Source organism: Struthio camelus, chromosome 1 (assembly GCF_040807025.1).
Source record: "Struthio camelus isolate bStrCam1 chromosome 1, bStrCam1.hap1, whole genome shotgun sequence".
NCBI classification, from domain to species: Eukaryota; Metazoa; Chordata; class Aves; order Struthioniformes; family Struthionidae; genus Struthio; species Struthio camelus.
The window spans coordinates 101,316,177-101,338,632 of record NC_090942.1 but is presented as its reverse complement, the minus strand read 5'-3'; the positions used below and the strand labels follow the sequence as shown (position 1 = coordinate 101,338,632).

The following is a 22,456-nucleotide window of genomic DNA, read 5'->3' as shown; positions in this document are numbered from 1 at the left end:
TAGTTTCAGAGACCGTAAGTTATTTCACTTATAGTAGCTGAACAAATTGATACCTCTTTGAATTAAACAGTTTGCCTTTGCATTTACCGTTGCCTCACTGCCACCTTGTATAAATGGAAACACATTTGGTATCTGTCACTGAAGATTAAAATATGAAATATCCTGAAAATATTTGGGCTGAATATATCTATGAAACAAACTTTTCATGAATGCATTTCAAATTATAGTAAATGGTAAATATTAATACTCTTGTGTATGTGTGGATTTTTTTTGAGGGGTGGATTTTATTTAAAAATGCACATTGAGGATGAAGCTTTCTAGGGCACTTCCATCTTCATTTCTGAGTATGCACCTAAATATCCATTATGATCTCAGTGTTTTCCCTTCCATAACTTTCTTCATTCAAATTGCTTGATGAGGTGTTTTACTGCTGATAACTTTCAGTGTACTGCTTCCTCCTATGTATTAAAAAAATTTGCTGCCTGGAAATCTAGCTATTACAAGCCTGATCTTCACCACTCCAATGAACTTGTGTTTCTGCAGCTGACTTGACTTTCAGGAAAGAAAGCCATCTTTCAAAGTATTGTTGGCTAACCTTCTTCAACGTGGCAAGGAGAGCTGCTTGGAACTTAAATATGTCTTTAGATGTTTGCTCTGGGAGTTACAATTTCTGTAGAAATACTTGATTTGAAAATATTTAAACTCTTCCATTAACTTCACACAGATCTTAGAACTGCTACTTGCCTTCTGTTCTGTGATGGAACTGCGTCATACTCTGCGGCAGGCAATACTGGAACCCTCTGGATTGCCAGTCTCTGGAAATACCAGATTTGTGGCTCGCTCAAAGACTTTTGAACCATCTGTTGCATTGGTGCACTTGTCAAACCAACCATTGGAAGGCTCTGAAGACTGTTCAGTTCTAGCCTTGCAGCTATTCAAGGAGATTTTTGAGGTACCAAGACTAATAATTGAGTTTACATAGCATTTTAGCAGCTATATTTTATGTTTTATCTCTAGCGTTAGAGAAACACATCTCTAATAGAACACCAGTTTATCTATAGAGGGATTGATACTGGTTTGGGGACAAAGGTAGTGGACTCTGAACTGTGGTGAGCACACTAAAATAATGTTTATCTAAAATCTAATTTAGCAACGCTTGCATGAGTATGGTGATACAGTTTCAAAAGAAATTACATTCTAGTTGAAGGTACCATTTAAATAACAGTAACTCAATGTTATTTTGGGATCAAATTTGGTATTTTTGTGGCAAAAAAGTTGCTGGTCAGTTCAGTAAGTAAAACCTAGCTTAAATGTTTTGGTATTGTTTAGGTGGTAAGTTAAGGTCCGCTTATGTGAAAAAATGATCTTAAACCTCATATGCTGAATTGATTTCTGAACAACTGCTGTTACAGTTAAATCTTAATCCGCTTTTGTGGTCTTACTTGAAAAATAGCGTGTAAAATACACCTGAAGTATAATTCTTTTTGTTCTGGAATTCCACATGCTGTAAATCAGTTTTCTTTGAAAGACAAGCTATATTTTAAAAAACCAGATCTGTGCTGCAAGGTAAATGAAGGTATGGCAGTTCATGAAGTAATTAGGTGGGTACAGAACTGTCAGTAAAGAACTGTTTTTGTTGGAGCTAGTAGAAGTCAGGAAGTCTCTGCTGGTTCTGTGCTCTTTGTTAAACTTCCTCCAGTGTGATATTAATTGATAGTCTTGAAACAAAACTGAAATAGCAAGGGTCTGGGAAAGCTAGGAGACAAACTGGTGGAAGAAGGGTAGAATAGACTTGGTTTTCTTCTGCAGTTTTAAATATTGACATAAAATTTGCTTGTTACAGGATATTATTAATAGTGGCAACAGTGCCTCAGCTGAACACTTTGTGGATCTTTTGCTGCCTGTTCTCCTTGATCATCTTCAGATGCCAGAACAGATTGTGGATGAGCTATTAGTGAAGAAAAAGTGTGAAAGAATGGTCAAGGCTATTAGTGTTCTAACAAATATCCTTTTTATGTGCCTATTGGCAGTTAAATTATTATTCCTCTTCTATGCTCTGCTGCTCTAAGGTGCTAGAGGAAATACCCATCTTGAGTCACTGAATAGCTTTTAATGTCAGTCAACATCATGATTTGGCTTGACTGTCATCCTCGAACTCTGTAAGTTGTTTTCTAATTGCTGTGAAGTAAATAGTAGTGATGGAAGATAAAATGCAGTGACTGTTCAGCAGTGTAAAGCACCCAGCCAAATATGGTGCATGTTCAAATCATTGAAATGCACGCAAAAATAGATGTGAAATCATGCCTTTTTACATTCTTCTATTTGTAAAGCGGTTTTGTTCATTAGGATATAAGAGTGGCCTTTCTGGTTTGTCTAGGCTAAAATGCTGTCTCTGATAGTGGCCAAACCTAGGGAAGAGCATTGGGAGAAGGCAAGTATGGTGCTACTACTCAGTTATTTTCAAGCTTCTAGCTCTGAATTATTTGGGCAACTACATTTCTTCCTCTTTTTTCCTGCTTCCATGATTTTTATCCAGCTGACTTTTTGAACTTAATGTCGTCCTGTAGGAGGGAGGACACAACTGCAAGGCAGTCCTGCAGCTAAATGGATTTCTGTGAAGTCTCTTCACTAGTTCTGCCCTAGAGAACTAGTTGTTGTATTAGAGACTGACTACTTGCTTTTGTTAATCTTCTGTCACTCATGATTTTATAGACCATTGCGTTTCCCTAGTCCTCCAGTTGTTTGTTTCCAAATAGACATACTTTTTAACTGAAGAGTGAAGCTTACTTGGCTTGTGTATTAAGTGTGGCTGTTAAGTGGCTTAGAGTTGGATTTTAAAAGCATATTTGGAGGGTCTTGTGTTTCAAGGTACTAGCTTGTGTCCTTTACTGTTAGATAACATAACTTTATGTGCCAATATTTGAAGATGGATATAAAGTTTTATTCTTAACTTAGCCCACTGCTGTGTGGAGATGACGTACTGAAAACACATGCCTCAAAGGAGCTGAGTGCCAGCCGATGCACATCTCTAATAGAACACCAGTTTATCTATAGTGGGATTGATACTGGTTTGGGGACAAAGGTAGTGGACTCTGAACTGTGGTGAGCACACTAAAATAATGTTTATCTAAAATCTAATTTAGCAACGCTTGCATGAGTATGGTGATACAGTTTCAAAAGAAATTACATTCTAGTTGAAGGTACCATTTAAATAACAGTAACTCAATGTTATTTTGGGATCAAATTTGGTATTTTTGTGGCAAAAAAGTTGCTGGTCAGTTCAGTAAGTAAAACCTAGCTTAAATGTTTTGGTATTGTTTTGGTGGTAAGTTAAGGTCCGCTTATGTGAAAAAATGATCCTAAACCTCATATGCTGCAGTTGAAGCTTATCCAAATTGAAGCTTCCCTGAAACGCTCATGTCACCTAACGGCTCATTTTAATTTTTATGTAACTAGAGTTCAGAAACATCATGCATCAGTATGTGGGAAAAAAAGCGCATAAAATGGAATAGAAACCGCTTCGGCTCAGTGTCATTGGCAAGCATGTAGTCTAGGCTATAGTTGCTGCGCTTATATGTCAAACCAATAGTGAAATGTAATTGACCTGGGATTAAACCCTCTTCACTTTAAAGTTGTGGTTTTTGTGCTTCACTGTTGCTGCCCTTAGTATGCTGGGGAAGCTCAGTAGCGCATCCAAGGACGTGCTACTCTCTTGGTGTTGGCATTGGTGCCTTGCTAGACATGTTTAATTTGGCGGGGTGGGGGGTGGTATCTGTGTGTTGTGTAGATAAACTGAATTTATTTATCACTGTTGATTTGACAAATCTCACTCTACATCTTTTTTTCTTCCACTTTTGCTTTTTCCATTTATGTTAAAAGCAAACTTGCTGCTGATGTTATTTTGAAAACACTTGATCTTATGAGCAGACTTAAGCAGGAGGTACCTAGTATGGAAGTCAGCTTCTACAAAATTTTACAGGTATGATGTGAAATTCCTTCACAGTTATGCTTTGAAAGGTGAGTGTCATAGCACTACAGTAGTTTTAATTCTGCATGTTTTGTGTGAATAACTCTGAGTGGTAAAACTTTTAGGGAAATGTAGTCCCCTGGGCACAATTTTTGAAGGTTGTTTCATTAATTCTTCTAAAATACCAGCAGTTTACTTTTACTCAATTCACTTGCATGTTTTGGTAATGCATGTGAAATTATATTCAGCTGTTTGGTAAGGATAATCTGTATAAGGCAGCGTTAGAACTGCAGTTTAAAGGTAGTAAACTAGAAAAAAGTTATCATTCAAATATTTGGTTGTGATTTGTGGTGTTGGTTACTATTAAGTATATCCACCCAATTCATGACTTTGTGGAGATGAAACAGCTTCTGGTAGCTATTGGGCAGATGATACCTTAACAGTTCACTTTATACATGGAAGACTTATTCAAACTGTCAAATAATTCATATTGTTCTGGAGGGCTTATTTCAAAAATGGATAATATTATGAAATTTAATGAGTAGTAATGAGAGTTCAGTAGTTCTCTGTAAATTCTAACAACATCTAAGCTTATTTTTTTATATAATTAAAATCGAGTACTTAAAGGAATTAAGTAGTCTTTTATCTTTTACACTGCCTTAAACAGGAAACCAAGTTTATAAATACCCCCAAATGCAAACTATTTGTGAAGTCATTTCTGTTTCATTGACTTGAGGCTTCAGAAGCTTAGAAAGGGTAAACTTTGGAAAGGTAGCTTCAGGTCTGATAAAGCATTTCTGTGCTAGTGGGCCTTGGTGTATTGTGATGTCTTTTGTTGTTGTTGACTTATGTTGTATTTGATCAAAGTGGTTTCTTTTTAGGATCAGCGCTTGATTACACCTTTGACATTTGCTTTAACATCAGACCATAGAGACCAAGTGCAAGCTGGACTTAGAATACTGTTTGAGGCAGCACCCTTACTGGATTTTCCAGCCATAATGTAAGTCCATTTTTGTGATAGTTTGGTAGGATTTGACACTTTTATGGCTGTAAGGATGCTAATATTTTTTGGCATATTATTTCCAGTTCATTTATAACAAACTTTACAAAAATTTTCTTGTTTTCTTTATCTGCAGTTAGAGACAGCAGTATCTTGGGGGTCAGAGGAAGTAGTGCAAACATTGGTAATTGGTTAAAAAAAGATGCTAGAGAGCACTGTAGTGACTTAATTCCATCTCTCAGGATTGACTTGTCTGAATTCTGTTCTTGGAGCTTTCTACTTGGACTGCATTTAATACCCTGATTGTCAGAGGAGACTCTGCAAACTTTCAGATGTGTTACTCTTCAGTTCCTAAAGGTGAATCTCTTTGCTTACCATTTTGCAGTAATTTCCAGTAAAGGCCAGATAGCAGTTTGGGCAGGATTTAAGGTTCCCTAAATACGGGAAATAAAACATTGAATAATTTATTTGATGGAGTCCATATTGATCCTTAAAGTTGTAGCACACTTCTCGCAACCTAGAGAAACAAACTGGAACTGCTTCCCTTTTTGCTAGCAAAGATTTTGAAAAAGAGGTAGGAACTGTTTCAAAGGACTTGCAGATCAGATGTCTTTTTGGCATTTGAACCGCTTTTCTGGAGCAAAGGATTCGCAACATATTGAGTTTGTCTCAGAACAGTGCCTGATGTACTACTTCTTGGTGGGGTGGGAAAGACTTGACCAAACGATGTTTTGTTTTATTGTGGTTTTCTTGTTGTTTTTAAGGAAGTTTAAGGTGGTGCTATATACAGAAACTACTACTACTACTAAAAAAAAACAAAAAACCTAAGGAACTGTACTCCTTTCTGCCATAATCTTGAAGGTAGTGTTTAGAACAGTTATAAGAGCCTGAACTGTGGCTGCTAAAATTGTACTTTCATCCTTAAAACCTTGATGCTGTTGTGATTTCAAGTAGTAGTTTATTTCAGTAGCATCTAGTTACTTTAGATGTCAGGAGTGAAATATTTGACTTTTTTCGAGTAAATGAATGTTTGTAACGTGGTCAAACAAATGCGAAATGAACTTTGAAAGCTACTATAAGATGGGGTTAAAAAGGATGTTTAAAAACTGCTAGCAAGTAAACTTTTAAGACATCTGCAATTGCAGTTAAGTTTGAAACCATGCAGCAATTCTCAGAGAAAGGTGATTACCTTAATTCAGAATAGCTGAAATAATTTGCATGATGACCTAATGAGAAAAGTCTGGCAGCAGGTAAGAAAAAGCTGAGTTTTGGACAATAGTTGGTACTAGAAGCGATGCTTAATAGACTGTTTATCTGCCAAGTATTGCATGCTTTCCTAAGGTATTGGCGAATGAACTGTGTTTTACTGAGAGTCAGTTCACAGACAGCCAGGGAGAGACAAGTACCAAGTAATTTGTGACAAGATGCAATTTTCATTGGTGTTTACATCACAACTAGCTAGTTTAGGACAAAGCATCACATGAAATGCTCTGAGTGCAGCTAACAGACAGCTGATATAGAGCAGTTTGCAGAGCAGCTTCTGAGTTCTGCTTCAAGATCTTGTTAATTTTCTGGGGACTTTGTCTGAGATCATGGTGGGTGGATAGGGGAGGCTTCTGGGAGCCTGCTGAGAAACTTCAGGGTGTCTGCTGCTGCCAGGTGAGGATAGCTACAGGAGGTTATGATTTCTAGCAAGCTCTAGTAGCTTTTAACAAGCCCTATCAGCTATCAAGAGATCAACGGGTGGTGGAGTTGTTCTAGCCCGTTCCTGATCAGGGAGGGTCAAGTGACCTTTCAGCAGGAAATAGGGAGAGCCCTATATAAGTGCTAGCCTACAGCATGGTTCCCAGAGCACAGCTGAAAGAGGCAGTCAACAGATGCTGCAGTTTTCCCAGCAGTTTGTGAAGCAGGGCACACACAAGCGGCCAGCAACTGCTCAGAGCAGCATATGCTTCCTCAGCAGTGATGGTGACACGTCCCAGGACATGGTCCCCAGCAAGCATTGGAGTAACTTTCCCCGTAATGTCAGAGGCCTCAACCCAGATGGAGCTTCAGGAGGAAGATGCAGCTTTGCAGGTTTCGAGCTGCAGGGAGTGCCTGGCACCTCTTGCTGAGCTGGGGCAGTAGGGGATAGATAGTCTTCTAATCTGCAGGAGATGTTCAGTTGTTCAGGATCTGTGTTGCAAGTTAAAGGAGCTCTGCAGGAGGAGGTTCTCAGACTGCAAGCAGCAGAGGTGATGAAAAGAAAATGACCAGATCTTCTCCAAGACCTTGCAGCTTCAAGAGCCATATTCCCAACTGTATCAGAAGGAGGGACAGGTGGAGTTGGCTTGTTGGCTTGGGAAGTAAAGATTTCTGTGACAGCAAGGCTGGGAGCTTGTTTCCTGACACCAGGAGGAAGGCTTCTGCTCCACCTGAGGTTTTGCAGCTACAGAATAGATTCAGTGCCCTCCAGGCTGACAAAGGGCTAGAAGCTCTGCTCAGCAAAGCATCTGTGCCAGCTGAACCTGAGCCACATGGCAGCACCAGGAGGAAGCAGTGAGTATGAATAGTGGGAGACTTCCTATTGCGGGAGATGTAGGCCCCCATCTGCTGATGTGACCTGTCACCTAAGGTAGCTTGCTGGAGGCTCGTATTCAGGATGATGTTGAAAGTCTGCTGAGGCTTGTCCAGCCCTCAGGCTATTACCCCTGCTGCTCTTCCACATGAGCACCAACAATACTGCCAGGGAAGGCCTGGAAAGTATCAAGTGTGGCTGTGTGGCTCTGAGGGTAATGGGTGTAGGGGTTCAGATGATGTTCTCCTTGATCCTGCTGATGAGGGGGAAGGGTGTGAGGAAGAGTGAACAGATCCTGTGAGTCAACGGTTGGCTGTACACCTGGTGTTGGGAACAAGGTTTTAGTTTTTATGACCATCAGACTCTGAGGATCTAGGACTACTAGGGAGAGATGAGGAAGTGGTAAACCAGGTTAGCAAGCAAAAAGTGCAGGATAATGTGAACAGGAGGGACCTCACAATCAACAAGACAGGGCTGCATTATGAGGAAAGCTTTCATACGCTTTCTGGGAGATCAGCATGATGATGCCGCTCTGAAGTGTCTGTACAATAATGCACACAGCATGGGGAACAAAAGGGAGGAATTATTAGTCTGCATGCAAACCACTAATCTATGATTAGGCTACGATTTCATTGGTACCGTGGAGATGTGATTGGATGGCTTACATAACTGAGATGCTGCAATGGATGGATTCAGGGCCTTCAGGAAGGATGGGTTAGAAACATGAGATGGGAGAGCTGCCCTTTACGTGAGAGCAGTGGGAGTGCATGGAGCTCTGCTTTGGGATGGCTGATGAGCCAGCTTGAGAGCTCATGGGTTCAGATTAGTAGGCAGACTGAAAAGGGCAATGTCATGGTAGGTGTCTGCCACAGACCACCTGATCCGGAGGAAGTAGATTAGGCCTTCTTCAGACAACGGGAAGAAGCCTCATGTTCGCAGGTTGGCCCTCATGAGGGACATCATACTGATATCTGCTGGAGGGACAACACAGCAGGGAACAAGCAGTCCATGTTTCTGGAGTGCATTGTTGACATCTTTCTAACATAGGTGATCAAGTTGCTGAATGAGGGGAAGCGTTTGGCTGAACTTGATTACTTCCAAATAAGGAAGAATTGGTTGGGAATGTGAAGGTCTGGGGCAGCCACGGCTGAAGGTGGAGATGGTGGAGTTCAGGACCCTGAGAGGCGGGAACGAGACAAAAAGCAGGATCACAACCCTGGGCTTCAAGGAGAGCAGGTGTTGGCCTGTTTAAGGGCCTGCTTGGAAGAATCCCAGGGGCTCTCACACTTCTCTGTAGAGAAGAGGGGTCTAGGGCAGCTGGCTAAGATTCAAGGATTACCTCCTCCAAGCTCTTAGTTGTCCATCCTAATGACCAGGAAATGAAGCAAAGGCAGCAGGAGGCCTGTATGGATGAACAAGGAGCTCCTGACAGAACTGAAATATGAAAAAGAAGCATACAAGAGGTGGAAGCAGGGACAGGTGACATGGGAGGAATTTAGAGTCACTCTCTGAGCATGCTGGGATGTGGTTAGAAAAGCCAAAACCTGCTTGGAGTTGAATCTGGTGAGGGACATGAAGGGCAACAAGGAAGGCTTCTACAAGTACCTCAGCAGCGGAGGGAAGGCTAGAGAAAATGTGGGCCTGATGCTGAATGGAGCAGCGGCCCTGGTGACAAAGGATACAGAAAAGCCTGAGGTACTTGATGCCTTCTTCACCCCAGTCTTTACTGGGAAGACTAGCTGTCAGGAATCCCAGGCCCCTGAGGCCAGAGGGAAAGCCTCAAACAAGGAAGACTTACCCCTGATGGAGGAAGATTAGATTAAGGAATATTTAACCAAACTGGACATACACAAGTCTATGGACCCATGAGTACTGAGGGAACTGGCTGATGTAATTGTGAGGGCACTCTCGATTATCTTTGAAAGGTTGATCAAAGGAGGTTCCTGAGGACTGAAAGAAAGCAAATATTGCCTCAATGCTCAAAAAGAGCCAGAAACAGGATCTGGGATACTACAGGCTTCTCAGCCTCTCCATGATCCCTGGAAGGATGATGAAGCAAATCCTTTTGGAAGCCATTTCCACTCCAAAAGGGTGAGAAAGTGATTGGGAGTAGTCAGCATGGGTTTATGAAGGGGAAATCATCCTTGATCAACATTGATAGCTGCCTAGATGAAATGTCTGGCTTAGTGGATGTTGTTTGTCTTTACTTCAGTGGCTTGAGTGTTTGAGGTGGATGGCAATCTGGCAGAACTGCTGGGTTGAAAGGGACAGGGTCAGCAGCACCCTGGACGGGAGGCCAGTCCCTAATGGTGTCCCCCAGGGGCTGATACTGGAGCCAGTACTGTTGAACTTGTTCATTAATGCCCTGGTTGATGAGACAGTGTGCATCCTCAGCAGTTTCCCAGATGATACAAAATGGGGATACACCAGATGGTTGTGCTGCCACTCAAAGGAACCTCAGCAGGTTGGAGAAATGGGCAGAGAGGAACCTCATGAAGTGCAGTAAAAGGAAATGCCAGTTCCTGCACCTGGGAAGGATTAACTCATTGCCCCAGTACGTGCTGGGGACTGACCAGCTGGAATGGAAAGTAGCTTCCCTCAAAAAGACCTAGGGGTCTTGATGGATATCAAACTGATCATGAGCAGGTAAAGAAAGCAAATAGCCTCCTGGGCTGCATTAGGAAGAGTGTTGCCAGCAGGTCAGAGGAGGTGGTCGTTCCCCTTTATCCAGCACCGGAGAGACCCCATCTGGAGTGCTATGTCCAGTTCTGGAGTCCCCAGTAAAAGATGTGGATGTACTGGAGCAAGTCCAGTGAAGGGACTGGAACATCTCTCATATGAAGAGAGGCTCAGAACTGGAGAAGAGAAGACTCAGGGTGGGAATCTTATTTATAAATATCTGACTGGAGGGTGTAAAGAAGAAAATGACAGACTCTTCTCAGTGGTATCTAGTGACAGGATAAGAGGCAAAAATTGAAATACAAGAAATTGTTTGCTGTATGAGTGGTGAAACGCTTGAACAGGTTGCCCAGAAAGGTTATAGAGTCTCCATCCTTGGAGATAATCAAAACTTGACTGGAATCCGTCCTCAGCAATCTGCTTCAGGTGACCCTCCTTTGAGTGGGGGATTCAACTAGACAATCTCCAGACAACCTCAACTATTCTGTGATTCTATGACTTTTGTGGATATAAAAAACGTTATAATGGCCAGTAACAAATACATTCATTAAAAGAATGAAGGATCTGTTCAGTCCAAAATGCCTGACTCTATACAATGGAATAGCCAAATAGCATGTCTACAAACGCGAGTTAAGTATAGGCTCTGGTCACAAAGATAGGAAGCAATTGAGACAGCTCTTCAGTGAAGTGTTTGGGTAACTTAATTAAAGAATTTATCAAGATTTTTGAGTGGTCACTTAAAAATCAGCTATTTTGACCTCTCATTCTCTCTGATTTGAAACATAACATGACTAGATACCTTGAAAATACCAGCTGTGAGTTATATACAGACGCTGGGATGTAGGCACTCTAATTTATTGTGTCTAAACTCTTGTGTTCTCTTCCCGGTACAAATAAGTCTGAACCTATTGCCTTTTGCATACTTGAATTATGATTAAAACTTATGAAATGTGGTGTAGTTCATGAAACACTGTAAAACAGCATCCAAAACAAGCAAAAATGTGGGTTTTTTGGTTTCTTGTTTTTTTTTTCTTGGTAGCACCCTGGCTTTTGATGATTCAGTCTTTTTGTCTTTGACTGATTAAAAAAAACATTTCCTGCTAAATACCACATCTGTCCTGCCACTTAAAAATTATGGCCTGGTTGAGTTGAATAGCAATACGTTAAGTGTCCTGGTTCTCAGGCTAACAAGGGACAGTTGCTCTCTTCTGCTCAGGAGGAGCTGAACAGCATGTCTTTCCTGGTAAGATGCTGCACTTGTTTCTGGAGGTGATCCATGGTGGGTTACAAAGCCTAAATATGGATGTGGTAGATCTTCAGTAGATGACTGACCTTTTCCATTTTTACTCCTTTCAGTATCTCTAAACAGTTTGGGTATACTGTATCTTAATGTTATATGATAATGCAAATGGAGTTATTTCAATAGTCTCATGTTTTCAGTGAGAGAGAAGTTATTTTATGAAATAGTTCATATCTTCAACCCTCACTATGATATTTGTAAAAAGTTTTCTTTAATAACCTTTATTTGTTTACAGGCTGGGCGAGAGCATTGCAGCAAATAATGCTTACAAGCAACACGAAGCAGAGCATGCATCAAAAAGAATCCAAATGCAATCACCTATGACCAGTGTTTCTTCAGTGAGATGTTCTTCATCCTATTCTTCATCTGATAATTCTGCAACTTCAAATATTCAGGAGTTAATACAGAAACTCCATTCTGGACTAGAGGTTAATAGAATTTATGCATGCTTATTAAATATTTGATACTTTACTGAAAGGCTACAGTGCACGTATCAGTTGGAATCAGTGTAGATTCCTGCCTATTTGGAATGTGCTGCTTTTACTGAGCTCCTGAGCAGAACTCAAATTTTTGTGCTATATCAGAAGGTAGTCTCCTTGCTGAGATCTTTCTCCAGTGGAGTTGCCCATACTCTTTTAGCTGTCCTGTGGAGGCAGATGTCAGATCTAGTCACACTATTATGTAGACTTGCTGGGATGGGTACAATGAGTGCCCTCCCCCCCCAAGAGAGGTGATTATGCTGCTTTATAAGACTATGGTGCATCTCTTGCACATTTAAACAGGCATACGAACGTTTTCCTTTTGTTGCTTGTTGGTGGCTCTTTAGCATTTGTATTTTAATCTTTGTGGTATTCCTGTGAAGGCAATGTTATTACTTTAGAAAAGTTTTACTTTCCTCTGCAGCAACATGCATTGTAGATGAGATGGTGGAATAGGCACCACATACAGTTCCCCTGTTAAAGGGACCGTACTGTCAGATGCTGGATGCTTTCCTTTTTCTGTTCAAAGCAAGGTAGTTGCTTTGTAGCTGTTTTAGACAGTGATGGATTGTTACTGCTGCTTTCTTTTGACTTGAAAGAACAGTATGCAAATGAACAAAATGAACAGGAAGTGTCTAATAAGGGCTCGGTAACTATATTAGTGCCGTTGCCTCCTGCCTTAGCTTTGCAACCCTTCGCTCTTTTTTGTCATTGATTAGAATGAAGCTCAGCAAGCTACCAGTTCTAGGCAGTTACTGGAATAATAGTGGAAGAGGTCAAGTGACTGCCTTGGCTTACTTTTTACCCTGTCACTGGATACTCTCATTGATAATTCTTTTCAGTACTGCGTGTGACAGTCTGTAGGTGCACTGCTGCGTATTTATTAATAAAAGTCAAAGTAGCCACAGGTGCTTTACAGCATTAGTTCACTAGCTTCCAGTAATGTAACATGTCCTGCAGCTCCTTCGATTTTTGATGAGAAGGGAAAAATGTTATTGATTGTTCAGTGAATTATTTCTTAGTCCTTCTCATTAGTAGAACTTTCCTTTAAAAATGCCTTATTTAAACACTGATGTGCATTAATTTAAAATGCACAGTACTTCAGCCCTGTGTGCATTCTATATATTGTGTGAAGCTCAGATGTGTGTAAAATATTTGAAAACCATCTTTTAATAGAGTGACTGTACAGAGAAAGTGAAGGGAACTTGCATAAGCTTTACTTGTAGTAATATTTAAAAGGTCATGGAGATGACGAGTTTGCAAGCAAGAAAAGAAATTATTGGTCTCTGGTGTTGGGGCAGGGAAATGAGCCGAAGACTGCGGTTATGTGGGGTCTACTGTTAATCTCGGAGGAGGGAAAAAAAAAAAAAAAACACCAATTATGCAATTGTTCTAAGTTGGTGCGGAGATGATACCTTTTCAGTAGGCATTTGTTGTATGAACAGCTGGGGTAATTTACACTTGGTCATGCACCTGTGTACGTGAACAGCTGCTCAGAATTGTTATACTAGTACTGTTTAAGGAAGAATCTCCTGAAATCGCCAAGTGGCATTCTCACTTGACTTGAGTGCATATTTAAATAAGCACTTAGGGCTTATTGAACTGTACAAGGTAAACTTCCTTAGTAAGTAAATGAGTTAGAATAACAAGTCCTGTTCTGGATAGTGTATTTTCAGAATAACTGTCTAAGATCTTTTCTGATAATCCAGACATTGACAAGGCTGAGGAGTATAAACAAGGATTTTTAGCCATGTGTGTTCTGTCATGTTGACATTAGGGCAAACTACTCTAGATAGATGTCCTATTAATTAATTCTCCAGGAGTTAGCAAAGATTAGATAGTCCAAGGGGAACCGCTGTAGATGTGATACTATCTTTTCATAGTGACTGGCTAATAATCTTCTGCAGGTTCATCCTATTTGACCTAACTAGTCTAACTATTCAGATTTTCTGCAAGTCAGGTAGATGCAGTTGAGCAGATAGTTCCAGATAAGCGGATAAGAATTTAAAAAAAAAAAAGCTACTGGTCAGGTATAATTCAAGAAACTATTGTACTTTTCAGATGAACATTACCTGTTTCAGTATTTACAAACTTAACTTTTGTAACTGCTGCTGCAAAATTTTCCACAGATGAAGGAGCCAATTGCTGATATGAGAATATCTGACATAATGGATGTTTATGAGCAGAAGCTGTCAGCATTAGCAGTGAGTATGACCTAAAGTGTGTGTGAATGCATTCCTGTCTGCACATACAGAAATTTTTATTGAAAAAGGCTTTCTTTTTTTTTTTTTTGTGGGCAGTCTAAAGAAACCAGGCTGCAAGACCTTTTGGAGGCAAAGGCGTTGGCACTGGCTCAGGCTGATAGGCTTATGGCTCAGTACCGATGTCAGAGAGCCCAAGCTGAGTCTGAGGTGAGTAGCAGGACCCTCATTCTGGAATTCTGGGGTGAAGATGAATGGTGCTTGTCTGGGTAGCTTTAACTGTGATGGCACATATGAAACTTTCTACTGCTTAGCTAAGCTATGCTTACAATTTAGGATGATCTTAATATGTCATCATAAGCATCCTGTTTTCCTTTGGATTGTTCTTTAGAACAATGTTCTTTATCTTCTTTTCCCTTATAGGAAGTCAACAAAACTGATCTGCTGTACTGATTACCTTTACGATTGGTTAACCATTAGTGTTAACTAATCTGATGATACTAATCTCTGAAACAAACAAAAGCCCTTGCTAGAATTATATATGGAGTTACCCAGTGTATGTAGAACAGCTTCTTGTTTGTGCCATTTAATCACTTGTCATCTTTTCGTAGGAAGAACAACTTTCAAATAAATCTTGCATCACTAGGGTGTTTGTGGGTGAGGTGTGCTTTGAAAGCTCATAATCATTTTTATTCTTTAAACTTTATTATAAAGACTCACTAGCTCAGGCTGCAACTTAACCAAAGGAATACATGTATTGATCTTTTTCGTCCCTTTCCCCCTCACATTGGCTATAAAGGGAGCTAAAGGACTTTAGAGTGAGTTAATTGCCTGGTTTTTAGCTAATATTTGGTGAGAGAAATCCTCTCAACATAACTGATGGTATTTTAACGTTAGAGACATACGCCTATCATATTAGGTATCCAACGTTATGTTTGATATCGAACATACCATTACAAAGGAGCTTGTAAAACAATTGATTGCAATTGTTTTGGTTTTTTTTTCTCACTCAAAGGCAAGAACTCTTGCTGCAATGTTGAAGGATGCAGAACGAAAAAATGAAGAACTTAATGTTCTGCTGAAAGCTCAGCAGGTGGAATCTGAAAGGGCGCAAAATGATATTGAACAACTCTTTCAACACAACAGAAAACTACAGACAGTTGCTGAAGAACATGAAATACTGAAAAAATCCTCTGTTGATCTTCTTCAGAGGTAAGAAGCTTAAGATCTCTAAGCAAATACTTCATATCCAGCTGGAGTGATGAAGTCCTTTATTTTTCTGGGCTAAGTACATTCGAAGGACAACACTACATGCTGCTTTGTAGTTTAAAGTGAAATTTTCCCTTTTTTTCCCCATGCTTGTAGATCAGCTACCTTTAAGTCATTCAGGAAGTTAGTATGTTAAATGGAGTCTGAAAACTAAAGTTGTAGCTATTGAAGGTCCAGCTCGGGAAATGGCAAGAGCTCTGTATATTTAAAAAAATAAAAAATAAAAATTGTTCTCCAAGAAACACAACTAACAGTGTTTGATTTCTAGTAGTGTTATGCCATATGCTCAGCGTCATTCTTTGATCTTATATGGCATCTTGACAATATGCTATGAGTAGTCTAGAGAAGCAGCTAATATGGTATGCCTGTATAAGGTAGGAGTTTGCATCTCGTGATCTCTTCTGTAGCAAATTTGACAGGAATTGGGTAAAAGTGAGATGGGGAGGATGAAACCACCTTGTGTCTCCCCAGTGACATTTATATATTATATATATTATTTCTTCAGGATCTTAAGCTAAAAAGAGGGCGTGTGAGGCATAAAACATACACAAGGATAGAAACTATTTCTTTCTTTACAGAAAAAAGAATATGCTGTGAGAGAAGAAAAGCAAGAAGAGCTTTGGCTTTTCAACTCATTTGAGTTGATCTTGTCACTAGGTGTCAGCAAGGCCAAGAAGCTGATAAAATTCAGAAAGGCTCTAACTTAATGGGAACAAACTTTGTGTTAGACAATTTTGAAGGCATATCACAACCAATAAGGGAGTAATGGGGGTGGAGGGGCGGAATGCATTTAAGTGATTTATTCTGTCCATTATGGAGCTTCTTGAGTAAGCATCTAGTATAGTTGCTATGGAAGTGCATTCTTTCTTGCTTTAATTGTATGTAGCCGCATGCTCTACGAGCATATACTTATTTGATTAGTTGTGTATGAAGTTAAACAGTCTCAGTCTAGTACTTAGCCATTGTAAATTCTCCAAAGAAGGAAAAAGATATCTTGATGATCCTTACAATGTGATTATAAAGCGAGAACTTACTTTCTAAACAATCTGCATACTTTAAATGCTGTTCCTTAAATACTCAAATAACTGACGTTGGGGGGGAGAATTTTGCTTTTGGTAGGAAGCATTGTTTGTCTTCCGCACTGTTTTCAGTCTGTGGCATCACCAGACAACTGGAGTTTAGAGACTGTGTTCCTTAAAAGATGGCTGTGAAAAGCAATCTGTGTATGCCAGATTTCTAAAGACATCAGCATATTCATTTGTCAGTCCCTAGGAGTTTTTTGCTAGAGAAAAATTGCTTCCTGATGTTTGTTAAGGATACAGAAGGGGTCCCCCGAAGCTTGTTTTTTATCTGTGTTTATGGAAAAAAAAACAAAAAAAAAAAACAAAAAACCCCCACAACTTTGCTTTTAGCTTGAACGGGATGATTGCTCAGATGATGTCAAGTATTTTTTTTGACAAACTGTTAAAGTAAAAGCTCTTCAAAAACACTTACCCTTTTTAAATATAACCCTCTAACTTTTTTGTAGACATGAAGCAACTGAAAGACAATATAAAGATCTGCATGTTACATGCAATTCACTAAATAAACAAGTAGAAGCAATGAAAAAACTAAATGAATCACTCAAGCAGCAGAATGACAAGTAAGTTTAATTCACAGTCTTTTTTAAAGCAAATTAAAGATAAAACAGTGAAACTAAATTGCACTTTAGTCTCAATCTTTCCGTTTTCTGTGCTTTAAGTAACATCTGAGAAGTGTAGTTAGCTTCAGGGTTACTTGATATGTGTATTAGGTGAAAATCTGTAGTAGTCACTTCCATAATTTTTTGTTTTCTTTTCCTGTTGGGGAGGAGAGGGATTCCACGTAAAGGCTATAGAGACAGTAGGAAGAAAAGTCTAATGAAAACAATAGAGGTTTTTGTATTTTTTTTTTTTAAGGGTGGTTTGGGGATGTGTTTTCTTAATTCTTAAATACTATTATCACCTAGGTTTTTCACATCTCCTTTTAGCTTGCAAGGTTTCTCTGTAATCATATGAAATATTGCTGTTGACAGTGGAAGTACTTAAAGGTTTTTGTTTGCAAATAAATAAAATTAATACATGATTTGCTTTAAAAACAAATTGCATCATAAATAGTGATGGTTAGTATTCTCTCTGTGGTGCAAAACTTCCTTTCTTGACCATAAGACTAGCATTGAGGCCTCTGTATATAATATACTTATATACATACATACATAAATCCCTCCCCCCCTCCCCAAACTAATGGCTTAAGATAGGTCTGAGGTACCTTTCACCCATGTAATTAAGGGGTTATGGTTCCTATTTGTGAAACTTTAATACTACTTGGAAAGATATCTTCTGCAAAATCAGGAAATCTGTCTGTACCCACACCCTGCAAATTCATAGTTGTGTAGATTTGATTTTGAGCTCCTGACAGCAGTTGGAATTGATACAAAAACCCTTCTGACTTGTTAGAACACAGTAACGTCACTATCTTTTATTTATTTTAACTTCCCTGATTATTAAATCTTTTTCTCTGCAATTTTAGGGCTGCTGCACAGTTGAAAGAAACTGAAGATAACAGAAAAGAATTAGTACTACAGCTACAGGATAGAGATGGCAAAATAGCAAGTAAGTCGCTTACTAAAACTTCATTGGACTGACAGAGCTAACTAGATTAAGCAGATGGTTTTTATGTATCCTGGATAAGTAAATGACTTGTAAGTTTTAAAGGTAACCAAAGACAACAATTGCATGAAACAGATTAAATATTTTGTTTTTGTTTGAAAGAATACTTACATGTGACTCTCCAGGCTACATGGATTTCACTGAATCTCTGCACAGTATCAGACATTCCTTCAGGATCTTTTCAGAGCATGTCCATTAGAACTACTTTCTATAGGAAGTGTAAATTGCAAGAATTTAACTTAACTCTTTAGTAAATGACTGAGAAATAGCCATTAAAACTTAGCAGTAGATGGCAGTACTCAGTAATTCACTTAGCTGCCATGCTGGGTCTTTTTTTTAAACAAAAAAAAAAAAAACCTTATTTCACAGGCAATTAAGTAGCTCTATTCTAAGTCTGGCAACCCATCTTGTAATGTGTTGATTTTCTTAAGGCTTGCAACAAAAAATAAAAGGTCTTGAAGAAAAACTGAAAGCTCGACAGAAAGAAAAAACAGATATGGAAGAAACTATAGATCTCCTTAGAAAGGAATTAAGTAAAACAGAACAAGCAAGGAAAGAACTAAGTATCAAGGTAAGAATCGTTTTCACCTGCACCCCAGAATCTGGAATTTTAAGTATCTATATAACTATAGAGTTGGAGAATCTGTATCAGAGTAGAAGTGGCTAAAGAAAACAGAGCAGTATGTGTAGTGGACAAGAAGAAATACTATTAGCTTTAATCATATATACCTTTTGAGTTTTGAATAGCTGAGCCTGAATTTAAGGAACACGCATACCCTGAAACAAAAATAAAAACAAATCAAAAACAAAAATACTGCAGTGCAGTTGGCATGTCTTTTGCCTGGAGGTGTATTCAGCTCCCTATTAATTCACAAGGCAGAGGGTCATCTTCTGTGCAAACTGGTCAGTAATCATAAAGAACTGTGTGGTCTATTAAAGCATTTGCAGTATTTCTATGAATTGCAGCACAGCCTAATCTCCCCAGGCAACTTTTGCCAATATATAGCAAATATTTCCCCTGCTATTAGCAAATACCTAGCTTTGTGTGGATTGAAATAAAATATGGATGGCTTATGAACACTTCTGTCCCTTAAGCAGAACAATATGAGGGTTAGTGCTTTCCCTTTGGTATCTAACCTTTTAAAGTGTGGCAGTAGCTGTAATCATTCACAGGCACCAAGTGTGAAGCTGTGTGAGAGTTGAAGATATTTCCAAAACCATTTTAAAGCAGTCATTTTAATTGCTTACTGAATTACTGCATTGTGTATGTTGAGACTTCTTCCACTATCAACTGAAAAAATTATTTATTCTGTAGGCATCTTCTCTGGAAGTTCAAAAGTCTCAGTTGGAAGGACGTTTGGAAGAAAAAGAAGCTATTGTGAAAGTACAGCAAGAACAACTGCAGAAACATTCCCATATGATAGCAATGATTCACAGTTTAAGTGGTGGCAAATTAAGTGCTGAAACAGTGAACCTCAGTTTATAGGGCTCTCTAGTTAAGGTTTTAGTATTTTAGATATATGTATAAATATATGTAAAGATTTTTAAACTTGAAGTTAGCGTATTGTCAGGCTAAAAAGACCCAGTCATCTACAATTGAAGTAGTTTGGCTGTCAGTTGAGAAGAAAAACTAGTATTTTGGAAGCTTTGGTTTGAAAAGTCTGAGCTATTTTATAGCAAATAGGTCTTCTGATGGTCTTGTAGAACTACCATCATCTGTATTGGGAGCTGGATTCAACTGTGTTTTTGTGACTAACATTCCTAGCCCTGCAAAGGGACAACAGGAGTCACGGAATTTTTGTCTGTACATTCTGTTACTGGCAGTCAGACATGCAGTATGCTTCATTAAGGAAAGGTTAAGCATTTTTATAATTTCATCTTGTTAATTTTTACTCTTCTGAATACCATGTATTATTTGTGCAATGTTGCTTCCTGATGTCTAAGATAAAAACATAGAAAATGGATTATACAAGTTAGAACCTGTTACACTGAAAGCTATATTTCAGTTTATTGGTGCACATGCTTCATGTAGTAAATATGTGGAGGTGTTTCAAATTATGAGGTGATAGGAATTAGAACGAGTAGAATACAAACCTGAATGATTATCAGAAAGTACTATCAATTATAGAAAGTATGCTGAAATATGAAATATATGAATCTACAAATATTTGTTAGAATACTATGTAATATTTTCCTAGTTCTACAACACTCTTTCTCATTCTTTAAAAGGATTTGCACTTTCTTTTGAGAGTCCTATCTGGTACACACTAGCTGTTGTCAGCATTGTGCATTTTTGCTGTACATAAATAGGATTTCATATACTGTTTGTAGTATAACCATGAAGATGCTTGTTTTTTTAAAAAATGTACTTTCATATGAAAGACTAGTGCTAGAACTTGTGCATTTTTGAGTGGAAAAACATTTTCATATTCTTAGCTTCAATATAACATGACTAAACGTGTCTTTTAGCAGTTGACAGAATTCTTACTTTGATAGCTGTATTTTGGTAGAACTACCAGAGGTCTGGCTGATTAATATATATCCTTATCTGTAGCATTACTGCCTTTATTTGTATCTAGTTTGCAATGGCTAGATTTTAATACATCTGAGATGCCTTATGTTTTTCACTTGTATAATCGATGTATCTTAATGAATCTGCTCAACTCACGTCTAAGTGGAGCTTTGTACATTCAGTTGCAATTATACAGCACCAGATGAATTGTATCTATTATAACTTGTTTCTGAAATATATTTCTTATCACTTAACCACAGGTAAGATTGTAGACATTGTTTTAGTCTCTATGAAGACTACGAGTATTTAAAAAAAAAAAAAATTGCTCTATTTTCTTTGTCTTTTGTATTCTGTTAAGTGAGGTAAATTACAGGATAACTGCCCGCTCAGAGTAGAATACATGCAGTTTGACTCCCTTTTTGCATAAAACCCAGTTATTGCTTAAGGAAGATTTAAAAAAAAAAAGAAGAAGTGTTAACAGAATTGCTGAGGTAAGGATTTTTGTTGTTAGACTTTCCAAAACTCAAATGGGAAAGCAAGCTTCATTAGCCATAAATTTTTACTTGAGTTTAATGGGTTAATAAGTTTGAGCGTCAAAGTAAACTTGCAGACATGGATTCATTTCTGCTTAAGTCTCTTGATCACGGGGAAAGGTTTGTGCTAACTTTCTGCCGAAAACTGCTTGTGTAAAGGAATTCAAACAGGAATTAAAATGTCAAGTGTGTTACTAATTAAACTGATAAGTGCAGGTCTGACTTTGCTATTTTCCCCATCCCATTCCCCTTAAAAAAGCAAGTTGCTTACTGGAGTAAGGTTATTCAATAAAGCTTCATGGTCCCAGAAAATGGTAGGTGAATCTCTGGAGCTGGCATAACAGAATCCACAGTAAGAAGCACGATATATGAGTATTGATTGGTGAGTTTTTTCCTGGAAAATGTGCTGCTTCAGTATGTTATTGCTCTAAGCCAAGTGTTGCTGAGCTCTGTTGGAATACATAGCAAACAAATGCATGGATGCGTTAAACTCCCTTGACAACAGTTCTGCGTTCCTTGCTGGCAGTGGTTTTCCAAATGAATAGTGGCTACTGGAACTAGCAAGTAAATTGTTTAAAATTGAGTTTAAAACATACAACTCTCCTCCCCATAGGAAAAAGATCTGTAGCTTTTTTGTATTTAATTCATGCAGAGAAATAGCTGTTTTGTTCTTTGCTTTTAGGTAGATTGAGTTTTATTAACATTGAAAATAGTTCTGTAATAAGGTTCCCTGTGCACTTCTCATTTCTGTTACATGCTGTATGTAATATGCTATTGGAGTAAGTTTTTTTTTCTTTTTTTTTTTTTCCCCCTCAGGCTCCCTCCCTCATTTAGTGCAGAGAGTAACTGGCGCCAGCATAACGAACAGCTATTCGATAGAGTCCATCTTTAATTATCTATGTTATGGCAGGGTGTCAATTGCTTGTTTTACAAATGTATAGACTCTTGAGCTGTCTTACTGCAGAGCAACCTCAAGTCTCTAAATCAGGCACTCTAGTAGTTGTATTATCTGGAAGTAAATGCCTTTTATCCTGCATAATTTGGAGAAAGTTTTGCATTCAGCGTGTGGTTCTGTATACATCATTTATACATTGTTTGAATCCTGTGAAACCAGTATTTCTTTTTCTTGGAGTGCGTGTTGCTGTACAGTCTGGTTCATTCTTGGTTTATTTTGGGATAATGAGATGGTCAACAGTTTGGGGTTGATACCATTCACTACTGCATCTGATAAACGTTGTCTTTGTCTTACTGCTTCCCTTCTCTTTGGTCTCT

General features: G+C 38.6%; 1 protein-coding gene across 2 annotated transcripts in view; it reads left to right on the top strand.

Annotated features, from left to right (window-relative positions):
- CIP2A (cellular inhibitor of PP2A) overlaps window positions 1-22,069 on the top strand; it is a 30,600-nt gene extending 8,531 nt beyond the window's left edge. The window contains exons 10-22 of one of the 2 annotated variants that reach the window (XM_068908120.1): window positions 725-952; window positions 1,844-2,003; window positions 2,961-3,102; window positions 3,880-3,979; window positions 4,849-4,967; window positions 11,739-11,931; window positions 14,112-14,186; window positions 14,283-14,393; window positions 15,199-15,395; window positions 16,981-17,094; window positions 18,000-18,082; window positions 18,571-18,710; window positions 19,455-22,069. In XM_068908120.1, the coding sequence (XP_068764221.1) occupies window positions 725-952; window positions 1,844-2,003; window positions 2,961-3,102; window positions 3,880-3,979; window positions 4,849-4,967; window positions 11,739-11,931; window positions 14,112-14,186; window positions 14,283-14,393; window positions 15,199-15,395; window positions 16,981-17,094; window positions 18,000-18,082; window positions 18,571-18,710; window positions 19,455-19,625 (1,833 nt within the window). In that variant the 3' untranslated portion in view covers window positions 19,626-22,069. The remainder of the gene's footprint in view (window positions 1-724; window positions 953-1,843; window positions 2,004-2,960; window positions 3,103-3,879; window positions 3,980-4,848; window positions 4,968-11,738; window positions 11,932-14,111; window positions 14,187-14,282; window positions 14,394-15,198; window positions 15,396-16,980; window positions 17,095-17,999; window positions 18,083-18,570; window positions 18,711-19,454) is intronic. The other variant, XM_068908128.1, reaches the window with a different exon arrangement.
- Window positions 22,070-22,456: the final 387 nt, after the last annotated feature.